General features: G+C 35.7%; 1 protein-coding gene across 11 annotated transcripts in view; it reads left to right on the top strand.

Moving 5' to 3' along the window:
- Nucleotides 1-15075, top strand: part of POU2F1 (POU class 2 homeobox 1) — a 193072-nt gene that overhangs the window by 87845 nt on the left and 90152 nt on the right. For 8 of the 11 annotated variants that reach the window (XM_049715608.1, XM_033427992.2, XM_033428001.2 and 5 more), the window contains exon 2: nucleotides 4760-4825. In XM_049715608.1, the coding sequence (XP_049571565.1) occupies nucleotides 4760-4825 (66 nt within the window). Of the gene's footprint in view, nucleotides 1-1348; nucleotides 1553-4759; nucleotides 4826-15075 lie in introns of those variants that run through there. The other 3 variants (XM_033427993.2, XM_033427994.2, XM_033427999.2) reach the window with 3 other exon arrangements.

The following is a 15075-nucleotide window of genomic DNA, read 5'->3' as shown; positions in this document are numbered from 1 at the left end:
CATGCCTACCAGTTCCTTAAATGTATAACTTGTCCATAGGTATAATAGTAGCCAAGAGCTCAAATTTTAATGTCAGCAAAATCTGGTTTTAAATCCTGACTCCAGATTATTAGTGTGACATTAGATAAACTACTTCAGCTCTCTGTGCCTCAGTTTCCTTATTTTAAAAGGGGGGTAATAATGCCTATTTCATGGGTTTTTACAAATCTCCTGAATTGTCTATGATGATAACATTGGAATGTTGTCATATGGTAATGCCTAAAAAATTTGGGGTTGATGTTTTACCTTGTAAATTCACTTTAAATAAATATATTCTTCTGTAAGTATTCTAAGTCTATAGATTCATATACATTAAGTGAAATTTACTTGAAAATACTAATTCTACAATTTACATGACCTATTTTTTGATGATTGATATTGTAAATAACAGACTGTCGTACACTTTAGATTGATTCTGATGGGGGAAGAATATTGTATGATATGTGGCATTCAACTAATCTATTTGGTTAATTTGGTAGTATAAAAGGATTTGTAGATAATGAATTTTCATACTCTGGAAGATAATTTTATAGATCCTACACTGCTTCCAGATTTATACTGGTGCCTCGTTTTAAAGTAGGACTTTCACCTGACAGTGTATGTTAATATTCGGAAAATTCTCTATCAGTAGGCTAGCACCATCTTGACAGCCCTATGTTCTGCTTCTACCTTGCTAATTGTTTCCTTGGGATTATTTGGATTGTGTAGAAAGCTTTTTGCAAATCCCCTTATTACTGAAGTCATTGTTGCCAGCAGGAATAAGATTAAAGGTGCTTAAGTCTGTAGAGTTGTTTCTAATTTGTACGTGTCATTTCAGTGGCATTTTAACAGAACTCTGTCTCCTGTCCCTCCCTTCTCCCCCGGTACTATCTCAAGTTAGGTCCAAGAAGCCAGGCCATTGGAAGAAATCTCATTTTATCCTCCTAATTATTATGCTGGCACTCAGGAGATAATTTTTCCCTTCATGCACTGCCAATTAATATGCAAATGGACTGATAAATATTTATGCAATGATTTAAATTATGCAGGGAGTGCTTTCAGTGTATTCTGTAAATGAATTGTTCGTGGACTTCAAAGTACTGGCTGCTGTGCTAACGAGGAGAGATTTGCATAAGGCCCTAATCACGCGCATACTGATAAAGCTTCATTATGGAAACTGCCAGCTGCAATCTTTGTTTCTATTTTATTACAAAAAGAGGAACTTTTCATGCTTCAGTTGCCTTGACAATGTCAGTCCTAGCTGGTAGGAGAGGCTAAAACTCCTGTGAGCAACTGAAGTTTCCTTATTCAGTTGAAGATTGCTATGGTGTAACTGAAGTTGTATTTCGCTTCTCCCCCAATCCACTTTCCACCTCCCACCCTTGTTCTTTTAAGGATATAGTGTAGATTTGTTAGAAATAATAGTACCTTCTTTCCCCTACCCCAAACCGCTACCTGTTTCTTCCTTGCTTTGGACTGTCTGAACCTCTAGAAGATTTCACAGCAATGCTGGACTGCAGTGACTATGTTCTAGGTGGGTACCAGCACGGTTCTTTCTTATAAGCTTTAATATGGAAATAGCATGTGTGGAGTTGACTATGCATAAATGCTTAATCGCATATGCAACCAACTCGGGGGAGGGGGGAGAAGTGGATTGAGCTGGGAAGGAGGAAAGCATTTGCAAAGCACAAGCCTGCTTGAATTTGCAGTAGGTCCTTCCCTACCACTAGCTCTTCTGGTTCAGAGGATATTTTCAGTAAATAGTGTGGATTTAGAGTTCAACTGGAATGGAGGACATTTTTGCTTTTTGGAAATTTCTATTGAGAGCATTTCATGTAGTTCTAAAAACAGTCTAAATCTGAAACAAGGTATAAAGTGTACCTAAATAATATGTACATATTAATTTAAAAAGTTTTGCATACCGAATGTGAATGTCTTCTCTAAAAAATGCCTAGTGAAAAATAAGATGGAGCCATAGTGCATAGTTGTTCCCATAAATGCTAATGCAGAAGGTAATTGGAATGGTTACTGCAATAGGACTGTTGATCAATTTCCAGATTTTAGAAACTGTTAACTGTTTTCAAATTTTGGCTAATACTAGCCTTTTTTATTTTTAAAAAATCAACTTCTGTTCTTCAGGAAATAATTTTTAAGTGCTGGAAAGCCTGTTTTTAGAGTTTTTCCTATAGAACAACAAGATTTGGGGAGGGGGATGTGTGGCTTGAATATATAAACTCTCTTTGGTGATTAAGATTTAAAATAGATTGAGGCACTTTGTTTTTTAGACTTATTGTGACCATGGTGGCCATATTTTGTGTTGAGTTTTTTCTGTTTGTATGCAAAATTGTTGAAACCTCTTTGGGTTACTCTAGTCACCTCTCCAGGTGATGATAAGAACTCCAGGTCTCTGATATCTTAGTTTTAAAACCTCTACAAATGATTTTTTTTTCCTGTAGGTAATTTTTCCTGCTTGAAAAATTGAGGCTGCCCCCCATCACCATCACAGTAGTTCCGGATAAAATAAAATGATAGTTCTGAAAATGTTTGAATTTTTAGCTGGAAGGCATGGCCTAAACCCAGGGTAGTACTAATACTTGTACAGCATGATAAAAATAACTATTTAAAGGGTGAATGACTAAAATAACAAACTGATGTCAAGAATTCAATCCAAGAGCAACCTGTAGACTGTGTATTAGACTCATACAGTCAGTTCAGTGTGCCCAGAGGGAAAAAACAAACTTCACATATCAAAAAAAGAACTTACTTGTATTTACTCTTTTACATCTACTAAGTTGGGAACTCAAGAAAGGAAAGGAAAGTACCTTTCTGAAATATTTTTAGCATTATATTTTAGAATTAGACATTATATCTGTAATTTTCAGTTCACAGTAAATATCATTTAAACATTCTTCCATTCCATTCCAGTGTACAACATTCATAGTTGTTCAGTTAATCAGGATTTATTTATTTTTGTGTATGTGTATTAAACTCTTGACAGTTTGATAGAAAATGCATAGAAGATTCACATAGAATACCTGTGACATAATTTTTAATTTTTAGATGTGGAAATCAGGATATGAGTTGTGCAGGTCATGACTTGTTGAGAATTATGCCTACAGCTTTGTTTTTATGGTATGTGGAAAACATTGTTACCCTTCTGATGAATGTTAACTGCTTTATCATTTTTTCCCACTTTCTTTTAAAATACACTCTAAAGGAAGCATTGAGCAGCATGTATGCTTAATGGTGTATTCTATTACATTTGTTGTGGTCTTTGTTGACTTTCATAAGATTTTGGTTAAGTCATTCAGAAAGCTGATGTTTACTAAGCTGTACACCTGTTCCTTTCAAACCTTAGTATGCTTTCAGATGATATTTAAATTTTTCTGTAGGGGGAAGGAAGTTATAGAACTACCCTCATTTATGACCACAGACATACAAATTTGAACCCTTTGAACATGTGAAGAACAAAACAAATATATGATAGAACTGCTTAAGCCCATAAGGCAAGCATTTGTTTCAAAAACTATTTAAAAAGCTATTACACAGCTTCCAGGTTGGAAATGAAATTTATGAGAGAAGGATTCTTGATCTTTCTCATCAGTTATGCATGTGGATAAAGTAAACATGGACAACACGGTTGGGACTACTAATGATTGTTTTGATTTTCTAGTTAAACATTTAAGCAGATGACAAAATGGGCTGTTCAGTCAAAAAATTGAATATAATATATAGTTTAAGTATTATTCTCTGCTAATTATAGTTAATGGTTCTTAACCCATTGAGAGAAAAGGTAGAGCTTGCTTGATGGTAAACTTCTTTGACTATAAATATGCTAAGTTTGAGTTCACAGGAGAAGTAGAATAAGATACATATTAAATGTATAGTTTTTACCCTTTAGGAGAGGTAGAAGAAAAGCAGACTTGTTCTTGTCTTTCCTCTTGCATATCTTCTAGGATACTTAATATTGCTTGATGAAAATGTATTACTATGAAAGCATTCATTTAGGATATCAAGGCAGTATAATTTTTAACTGGGTGTGGTTGTGATTTAATTTTGCAGTTATTAGATGTATCTGTTATGCCTTGTAGGCCAGCTTCTTGTACTGGTTTATGATTGAGGTTTGAATTTGATATATTCTCACTTTGACGCATGTTTAATTTGTTTTGGGGCAGGGGGTGGGGAGTAAATATGGAGATATTTTTCTTAGACATGTTTTCATTTTATTCTGTTAGGTTGAGGTATTGTCCAGTCTGTAATCAAGGTTACCAGTAGATTATTTAGGTTACAATTAATGAATATCTTTACTTATGAAAAAAGAAACTTTATTTGGGAATAACATTTTACTTTGTGAGGTACTTCTCTCCTCCTCCCTGCCCCAACTTTGTTTATTTAATATACTTTATGCTTCATATTATAAAACATTTTTCCTCTTTTTTATATTATACTCTATTATAATTTTTTTTGCAGGTTAGATTTCTGTTATTTCTCTTGGAAGAATCTTAAGGTTCTTTAGAAAGACAATTTATTTGTGGATCACTTCAGAGTTAAAGGAATCCTGAATTTCTTTCAGATAAAATTCTGTTATAGTTTGCAATGTTTTAATGTTGATACCATCTCTCCTTGAACTGTAGGACTGTAACAATAGTCAATATTCTTGACCTTTTCCTTTGCCACAATTTTGCCTCCCTAACCACATCCCCAATATTTTCAAAACCTATTCTCTTCTGATTTATTGCAGACTCAAGAATGAACAATCCGTCAGAAACCAGTAAACCATCTATGGAGAGTGGAGATGGCAACACAGGTACAAGATCGTTCTCAGATCCAGCTTTTTATTTAGATGTAATAGAGCTAAAAGAAGAAACTTCCCATTTAACTGTGACTTGTATTCGGTGAATAAAGACCAATTTGAGTATTGAGTTGTCAAATATTAGCTAGTATTTGCAGGAACTGGGATTGTATTGACTTAAGATTATCTAACTTCTTCTGCAGATTGTTTCATCTTTTGCTGCCATATATCAGAGAAACTACAGAGTAGTTGAGAGACTAGTCGTTTGGGTCAGTTAGTTCTGGGAATGACTTACTAGCCACTTACTAAGCTGTGTAACTTCAGGCAGTTTCCCCAGTCTTTTTGAAAAAGACTTAATTTGTTCACCTATAAAATGGGGATAATAAATTTCATAAGTCATTGTGAGTATTAAAGGAAATGTGTTAAGCATGGTGCCAGCTACGCAGCCATTCAAAAAAGTTGAATGGCTATAACAAAAAAGTTGCTCTTGTTATAGGTGTTAATCAAAATGGGAAATCGTATCCACATTCAGTATAAATTGTATTGAAGTAATGGTATTGTGAGTAGATAAAAACACACACCTGTTTCTAATACATCCTTTTATTTCATAATTTTTTTTAAAAAATTTACACTTGATTAAACCCTGTATAAAGAGAAAATTAATACCATAAAAATGAGGAAACTGAGGCCCCCATGGGAGGAAGGTGAGTCTGTAAAGGATAGATTGTCTCCACAGCCCATACTCGACATTTGACTCTGTATCTTTATCAACCATTTAAGAAGGGAATTATGGGCAGGGATACCCAGAAAGTAATAGTTTCACTAGGTTTTTACTAGCAGAGAGTGTTGCCTCTTTGACTCGTGATTTTTAAAATGCCTAACTATGAGAGATAGTAAAAATGAGAGTCACTCTTGGAGACTGTCTTTGTTTTCCACCCCTACTGGCCATAACACCTTTTAATTTGAAGTAAATGAGTTGAACCAATACAGCAGCTTCCTGCCTACATATCTTTCGTTTAAAATTTTTTGGTACCTGGAGATATTTGTTAATCTTTAAAGCATACCTGCCTCTTTATGTGAAACTGAGCAGTGGGGCTTCCTGCTGTATTTAACATGTCTCTCAAGTTACTCCAACTGAGGCTAGCCAGGTAGGCTGCTGTAAATACATCCCGCGAAGGGGAGGGGCAGCGTTCTGTTCTGTCTGAAGTGTCAGCCAGTCTCCTTTCTGTCCCCTGTTTGGGCTCCGCCTTGCATTTTTTTGTAGCAGCAGTCCCTCTGCCAGTATTGTGGCCATCTAGCTTAGGTATGGGACTTGTTTGCAGAGAGAAATAGGGTAGCTGATCCCATTAAGACACTAGAAGAGAGTGAGCAGGACATCCATGCCTAAAGAATTCAGATTCAAAGAAGAGGCATGTATTTCTAAGGGAAGAGAAACAGACTCAGAATGATTGGAGAACACTGAAAAAACACTATATCGGATTCCTTGGGAATCCATTACTATAATAGAAGTTTCAGTAGCTACCATTTATTGAGCACCACATTTAATAAAACCCTGATGACATGTTTTTTAAAATCTTAAGCACTGTATGCATTACCTGAGTTTTTAGTTCTTATGGCAGCCCTGCAAGTTAGGTATTATTTCAAGGAATAGGAAATTGAGGCACAAAACCAGCCGGGAAATAAAGGCAGGATTAGGATTTACACCCTGCATATGATTTACACCCTGCATATGGTTTCTCCCATGAACTGTAATAAAATAAAACTGAAAATTTAAGCAAAGCTTTGTATATATATATTTGGGTCTAAAACCATTTATAGAGCTATGTAAGATAAATTCTAGCTGGAACACTTGCTGAAACAGTCCCATGAATTTCTTGCCCTGTTTTAATGTGGATTGCATGGCAGACTCATTCACCATAGAGCTAAGCAGTATGAATTTAGATATTTTACTTTTTAATGTCTCTAAGACTCTGATTTTGTGGCTGAAAGCTAGTGCTTTCTTAGACTTTTTTATTTCCACCAGCAGCAGTGGTAGTTGATTTTACAAATAGGGAAAATCTTTATTCCTTTTTCACAAGAATTACTGCTAATGAAATAAGAGAAATTGGATCAAACATGAGATGATCAGCCATCCTAACTCTGGAGCGTGGTGACTCACTTTCTGTATGTTGACTGAAGCATTTGTTGCCTTTATAAAATTACACATTACTTCCATATTATGGGCTTTTACATTCACTTGAGGATAACCTTGAATGTCTAGTTTCTCAAATGTTAAGGGTCTGTCACTGTGTTCTTAGCATTTCCCACTGATGTCAGTTGGTTAGCTTAGGAAAGTAAAAATACATTTGAGTTCCAGTTTGCATACTAAGTACCATGTCTGATACATTAGATGTAAAATTACAGTCTACTGGGACTTCCCTGGTGGTCCAGTGGTTAAGACTATGCGCTACCACTGCAGGGGGCGAGGGTTCAGTCCCTGGTTGGGGAACTAAGATCCCGCATGCCATTCAGCGCAGTCAAAAAATAATAAAACAAAATAAAATTACAGTTTATTCAGATAATTACTTGCTTATAAATGGATTTTTATTTTAAAATATAACTAACAAACCTGCAGATTGCTTAACTGTAAAGAATATATGGGTTCTTAGTTTTTGTTGGTTTATGAGTAACAAGAAAACTTTTCAATGGAAAGAACACTAGCATTATAATAAAACCAAAGTTTCACATTTTCTGGATTCAGAATACTTTCGTGTAGACTACAACAATTTTAAACATTTCAGGAAAAAATAATTTTTGATTTTGTGACATTTTAAGAGAATGGTATTATAAAATTAAGATTGTATTTGATACGTTACTTCTTTGCCTTTCTCCAACCAGAGTGATTTATTTAGGTTGAGCAGCTAAATCTGACAATGCGCTTTTGTCAAACAGCCCTTATATGTTCACAGAAAATCTGTTGCTTAGGTTTATTCATTTATTTAAGTCTGTGCCTGTCCTATATGTAAAATACTATACTTGGTGTTATTAAAAGATGTTATGCAAATAAATGAGATACACTCAGTCTTTGAAGAGTTAGCAATCCATTAGAGATGAGACAGATACGCAGGTGACGGATTCAGGATAATTCAAGAGGAGGTAATTCAAGAAGAGGTATAGGAAAGTACCATAGTGGTATTTCTTTGAGGAAATTTGAGTATGTTCATAGGCCAGGTGGAAGGAACCACCAGAGAGAAAGGAATTAAAGAAAAACAACTGATGGAACTGAGGTAGGGGAAGGAGTTAGGATCAAAAGTACAGAATGGAGGGTTAACTTTGAAAATGGAAAAAGATATACCCTTTTTTTATATTGGGGAGAAGAAGCTAAGATCAAACAATGACAGAAAATTGAGGTGGAAAGGAGAAGGAAAATGAGGAATAATTCATGTCAGATTGTTCCATTTTTCTTATTTCTCTTTTAAGTAGTTGAGTCGGTCATCGGAGGGGAAGGCAAAGATAATAGTAATAATAATAGCAGCAGTTACCATTTGTTGAATTCTTACTATATGTGCACGGCTAGCTGCTTTATTATATACACTTCATAATTGTTAAAATACTCTTATAAGGTAAATAGTATTATGCCTATTTTACAGATAAGGGAAATAAATTCAGAACTATTTAGTAATTTGTGATTGAAAAGACTGTGAGCCTTTCATTACCTTTCTTTCTTTTTTCTTTTTTTTAATTGGAGTATAGTTGCTTTACAATATTGTCTTAGTTTCTGCTGTACAATGAAACGAATCAGCTATATGTATACATATATCCCCTCCCTCTCATTATCTCATACTACCTCAAAGATTTTGAATGAAATGGATTTGGGGGTAGGAGTAGAGTGAATGAGTTTTGACATAGTTACCTTTAAGGAATTGATTAAAATAAATAAAAAGGAGTAATAAGCTTCTTGTGGGTCAGCTCAAATTAAAGAAAACAGATGTGTATCTTATGTCTCTGAATTTGCCTATTCTAGATACTTTATATTAAGTGGAATCATACAATATTTGTTCTTTTGTGTCTGACTTAGTTCGCTTAGCATATTTTCAAGTTTATCTATGTTACGCAATCTACAGATGAATAATACTCCATTGTATGTTTGTACCACATTTTGTTTATCCATTCATCTGTTTATAGACACTTGGGTTGTTTCCACCTTTTAGCCATTGTGAATTAATGCTGCATTGAACATTGGCACACAGTTCTTTGGGGTATATAACTAATAGTGAAATTGCTAGGTAAAACAACACAAATTTAGTATCTTACAGCTCTGGAGTTCAGAAGTCCTAAAATTAGGGTTTGGAAGGGCTGCATTCCTTCTGGAGGCTCTGTGGAGAGAATTCATTTCCTTCCCTTTTCTAGCTTCTAGAGGCTACCTACATTCCTTGGTTTATGGCCTCTTCCTCCATCTTCAAAGCCAGAAGTAAAGTGTCTTTAAGTCTGTCTGTCTGTCTGTCTTCCCCTCTCTGTCTCTCTCTCTTTTCTGTCTCTCTCTCTCTCTCTCTCTCTGTCTCTCTCTCTCTGACCCCTGCTTCCATCATCACATCTTCTCTGACTCTCCTGCCTCCCTCTTTCTCTTATAAAGACCATTTTGTGATTACACTGGGTCCACCCAGATAATCGAGGATAAATTCCCCCCATCTCAGGACCCTTGACTTGATCCGATCTGCAGAATCTTTTTTACCATGTAAGGTAACTATTCACAGCATCTGAGATTAAGATGTGGACGTCTTTGAGTTGGCTGTTCTGCCTGCCACGGTACTTTATCCTAAATTAAATCTGACCAACTGTATTATAGATGACAATTGGAAAAGTAAAGCCGCTGTATAAAGTTTTATAAACATCGGTAGGAAAAACCAAAGCATTTTCTTTAATGTAAAAAATATTAGACAAATTTTAAAGGCTTGCTCACTTTTTAATCAAAGGGCAGACTTCTTTCATCAGTATTCCTGACAGATGGTCATCTACCCTGTGCTTGGACTCATCCATTGTTAGGGAATAGTTAATTTTTAATGCACCGTATTCTGTTGTTGTACAACTCTGTTATCTATACTTTTTTGAATTCTGCCCTTACCAGTAACACAGATTAAAATGATTTTCCTCATCTTTTAAAAACGAAAGCTCTTCTGGAAGTCATTGCCCTATTCTATGTCTTCTTCATTTATTTGACATTTATTATAAAGTGACTTATTATAAAGTAATATATTATAAAATATTACAATTCATTATAAAGTAATAATTTAATATAATAGTGGCTGTCATTCATTAAGTATTTACTAGATGTGTTAAACACTTACATAGATTGTCTCATTTAATCCTTATAACAACCATATGAGGCATTATTTTTTTCTCTTTATAGATCAGGGATTGAGGCTTAGATGTTTTTAGTCCCTTGACAAAAGTCACACATATCTATAAACACATATCTATAAAAGTAAGCAGAGCCATCCTCTTATCCTTTGAGCTATGTTGTTCCTTTTGTTTTGTCTCCACTGTGCAAGACACTGTACTATACTCAGTAGGATCACTAAAGTTGAATAAAATATTAATTTGTTCTCAGGAAATTTATCTTACATGTATGGAAATGTAATAGAATATTCATAAGAATTATAAGAATATTCATAAGAATGTCTCATAGACATGAGTCTATGAGAATTCAGTGTAGGGAGAAATCATTTCTAGCTGGGAGGATGAGGGAAGGCTTTGAAGAAGGTGGGACTTAAACTGGACCTTGAAGCTGGGTAGGATCTAAATGTGATGGTAGTAGACAGCGTATGTTTAGGATGAAGAAACAGTAAAGCTAACATGGGAGGAATAAAGCTGTACTGAAGGTTTCTAATTCCTTCAGATTTTTCCCATCGTGCCATGTGCTTTCTAAATCCTTTATCATTTAGTCATCCTCAGAATTAGTGTTACAGACTTTAGTGCAGCCAGTGCTGTTACCATTGGCTTATTATTGTTATTTTTTAAAACTTACAACTGGCTTATTATAATTATTTTTTTATAATAAAGTCAAAAATGACATCAGATTAAATTTTTAAAATCTAGAATGTTATTTTTTCTGATAATATTTAACTGTTTTGAAATATTAAAAGTTGTTTTATTTTAAAGCAACTGACTCACCTTATAACCAGACAAGGACTCAATTTTCAGAGGACTCAGTTTTAACCTGTTGATTCACTGAGTTTATGGTCAATTAACTGTAAGTCTTTTTTGTAACCTGAATTATGGTGGAGCTAAGGCTTCCTATCCTGACCTGGTTCACTAGATTTTTCATTCAAATGATTTTTTTCCCCAGGATAATATCAAGATCTTTTTGGCAACTGAAAAAGTCAAAGAAATTTGTTAATGCAACCTAATATACATTTATGAAGTGGCATTCCAAAAATACTATCAGAAGTTCTTAGCAACAAATGATGCATCTGTTCTGTGAGACTTATTAGTGCCATGGCTAATATTAGGGAGTTATATTCTTAAGAGAGCATGATCAAACATCATTTTTTCCAAGATGAGGACAAAGGATGTTGAAAAGACCAGGGTACCAGTGAATATATCTGCTATTTTTCATAATAATTGAAGAATCTTGATGTCTTGAAGCAGCGCTAGTTTTGGAAAATATTTCCAGATGAAATACCAGCATTTTCAGTCGAAGCCTCAGAAATTCACTGAGGAACAGGCCTCACATAAAGTTCTCATCAAAACAGAGTATAGCAATTGTACATTTCAGACTCCACAGGGCCATTTTCTTTTGAACTTACATTTATCCAGGGGTTATTACTAATATTCTTATTACTGTTATTATTTTTAATGTATTACGTATTTTACTGTGTGGGCTTCATCCTGCACTGGCCCAAGTGCTCTTATAAGCCTCAGGGTGGAAATACCAATACCGACACTGATTTTTCTTGGTCTTCCTTCATAGTGATGTTTTAAATAGTGGGTAGTTCCACAGGTCATTGAAATTGGCTGGAGCACTTCTAGAGCCCCAGGAGCATGATGGAGGATATATTACTCTGTTCTTGGTGGTCTAGAAGCAAAAAGTCAAACACTTATAGGAAAGATGGCTCTCCTCTGGTGTTTGGTTTGGTAGATGTCAGTTAAAGTTCATGGCTGCTAAGAGATTCTGACCACTACATAATGAGAAACTTGCCCTGGCCCTGCCCTTTGCTGCATGTGGGGAATTTTTTGTTGTTGTTTTGGGGTATACTGCAGAGCTTATGAGAATACTAAGTGACATTTGAATTAAGATTATACTTTTGTTAACTGAGTGAATGAGCAATTGATCTTTTCACCAAGTGATAACCCAGTAACAAAAATTAAGATTTTAAAGGTAGTATCCATTTCATTTTTATTCATTACCAATAGAATTTGGAATATTAATAAGATTTGTTTCTAAAAGGATGCTTTAGGCACAGATTGTGAGATAGTAATATTCTCCCTTCTTCCTTACAAAGCAGTTTAGCTTCCTGTCATGCCACTTTTTTGTGTTCTTTTTTTCTAAGTATAAAAGATTTTTCCAGCCATGTTATACTTTAATCTTGCTTGAAGCAAAAAACTAGACTCCATTACTGTTTCAGTTAGATCCATTATATAGCATTCTGGCTTACAGCAGTGGCAGTGGAAGCCAGGGGTCAGATTTAATAAGCATTTGCGAGAGGAGGAGAGGAGATTGAGAGGGAGTAAAAAAAAAAAAAGCAAGCAAGAAAGGGAGTAATCTAAAATGAATACCTGTATTTGGCTTGGGACTGGGATAGACGTAGCATCATTACCTGAGTAGGGACTGCCTGAGCTAGGAGTAGACTTGACAATGAGGTGATACATTCAGTTTTGAAGATGTTGCATTTGGGTGCCATATGGTACTTGCAGGTGAGGAAGTGAGTAATTGGAGATAGAGATATGTTCCTGAGGAAAGAAATCTGGTTGCTTATATAGATGTGAAAGTACTTAGCAGGGAGATACTGCTGGGAAGAGAGTGGAATAGCTGAGAAGAGGACCAAGGGTAAAACTCTTCTACAACATAGAAAGGGCAGACAGAGGAAGAGAAGTACATGAAGTAGGATGTCCAGTACGATGGCCACAGGCTGCATTTGGCTGTTTAAATTAAAATTAAATTAAAAATTCAGTCAAGTTAGCCACCCTTCTAGTGCTCAGTAGCCACATGTGGTTAGTGGCTACCACATTAGATAGCATATATATAAAACATTTCCATCATCACATAAATTTCCTTTGGACAATGCTTAAGTGGTCTAAGAAAGAGCAACCGTGGAGATCAGAAGTGAACCCAACATGGAATTCCCTGGTGCCACAGTGGTTAAGACTCTGCGCTCCCAATGCAGGGGGCCCGGTTTCCATCCCTGGTCCGGGAACTAGATCCCACATGCATGCCACAACTAAGAGTTCACATGCCAGAACTAAGGAGCCTGCATGCCACAACGAAGGAGCCTGCCTGACGCAACTAAGACCTGGCACAACCAAATAAATAACTAAATATTCTTTTAAAAAAGAAGTGAACCAGACAGCAAAGTTCATGGAGTTAGTATTCATTGTAATCAAGTCTTGCAAAGAGGTGGAGACATAGAAAGCTTAAAATGTGACCTTTGGATTTGACAGTTAGTAGTTACTAGGGACTTTTTAAAAACTTTATCTTACTGAAGTAGAGTTGATTTACAATGTTATGTTAATTTCTGCTGTACAACAAAGTGATTTAGTTATGCATATATTTCTTTTTCATATTCTTTTTCATTATGGTTTATTACAGGATATTGAATATAGTTCCCTGTTCTGTACAATAGTACCTTGTTGTTTATCTGTTCTGTATACTAGGGACTTTTTAAAAGGTTTTAGGTAAGTGGCAGGGAAAAAAATTGCTGTTGATAGAGAAGTGAATAGTTGAGGCAAGGAAAGATAAATGTAGGCAACTCTTTTACTAGAAGCTCTATGAGAAGCTGTGTAGCACAGTGATTAAGAGTTTGGCCCTGTAACCAAACCATCTGGATTCAGATCCTGGTTCTTTCACTTACTAGTTATGTTACCTTGGGCACATTATTTCCTTATGTGCCATGGTTTTCTTAGCTATAATATGGAAATAAATAATAATAATACATTGCATAGAATTGATGTTGAAAGCAAGTAGATGTGTAACTCAGTAAGTGCTCAATAATTAGTATTTACTATGAGTATGAGTATGGTGATGATGATGATATATTGAATAAAAGGAAGGAAAGAATGGGAGAGGAGGTCAAGTCTGTTTATAAGGTAGGAGAAAACTACTAGGAGGGGAGTGGTAAAGAAAGGATGGATGATTCAGGAATCAAAGTTCCTGAGGAGAAGGGAGGTGTTGGGTTTCAGAGCACTGGTAAATGAAGTAGCTTAGAGTAGAAGAAACCCTCTCCCCCACCACCACTCTTTTTTTTTTTTAAATTTTTAACACCTTTATTGGAGTATAATTGCTTTACGATGTTGTGTTAGTTTCTGCTGTACAACAAAGTGAATCAGCTATATATCCCCATATCCCCTCCCTCTTGCGTCTCCCTCCCACCATCCCTATCCAACCCCTCTAGGTGGTCACAAAGCACAGAGCTGATCTCCCTGTGCTATGTGGCTACTTCCTACTAGCTATCTATTTTACATTTGGTAGTGTATATATGCCCATGCCACTCTCTCACTTCCTCCCATCTTACCCTTCCCCCTCCCCGTGTCCTCAAGTCTATTCTCTATGTCTGCGTCTTTATTCCTGTCCTGCCCCTAGGTTTGCAGAGCCATTTTTTTGTTTGTTTAGATTCCATATATATGTGTTAACATACAGTATTTGTTTTTCTCTTTCTGAGTTACTTCACTCTGTATGACAGACTCTAGGTCCATCCACCTCAATACAAATAACTCAATTTCATTTCTTTTTATGGCTGAGTAATATTCCACTGCATATATGTGCCACATCTTCTTTATACATTGATCTGTCGTTGGGCACTTATGTTGCTTCCATGTCCTGGCTATTGTAAATAGAGCTGCAGTGAAGATTGTGGTACATGACTCTTTGAATTATGGTTTTCCCAGGGTATATGCCCAGTACTGGAATTGCTGGGTCGTATGGTAGTTCTATTTTTAGTTTTTTAAGGAACCTCCATACGATTCTCCGTAGTGGCTGTATCAATTTACATTCCTACCAACAGTGCAAAAGTGTTCCCTTTACTCCACACCCTCTCCAGCATTTACTCTCTGTAGATTTTTTGACGATGGCC

Source organism: Orcinus orca, chromosome 1 (genome assembly GCF_937001465.1).
Source record: "Orcinus orca chromosome 1, mOrcOrc1.1, whole genome shotgun sequence".
In the NCBI taxonomy this organism is placed as follows: Eukaryota; Metazoa; Chordata; class Mammalia; order Artiodactyla; family Delphinidae; genus Orcinus; species Orcinus orca.
Note: the sequence above shows the minus strand (reverse complement) of the source record. Positions and strands in the feature narration are given on the sequence as shown.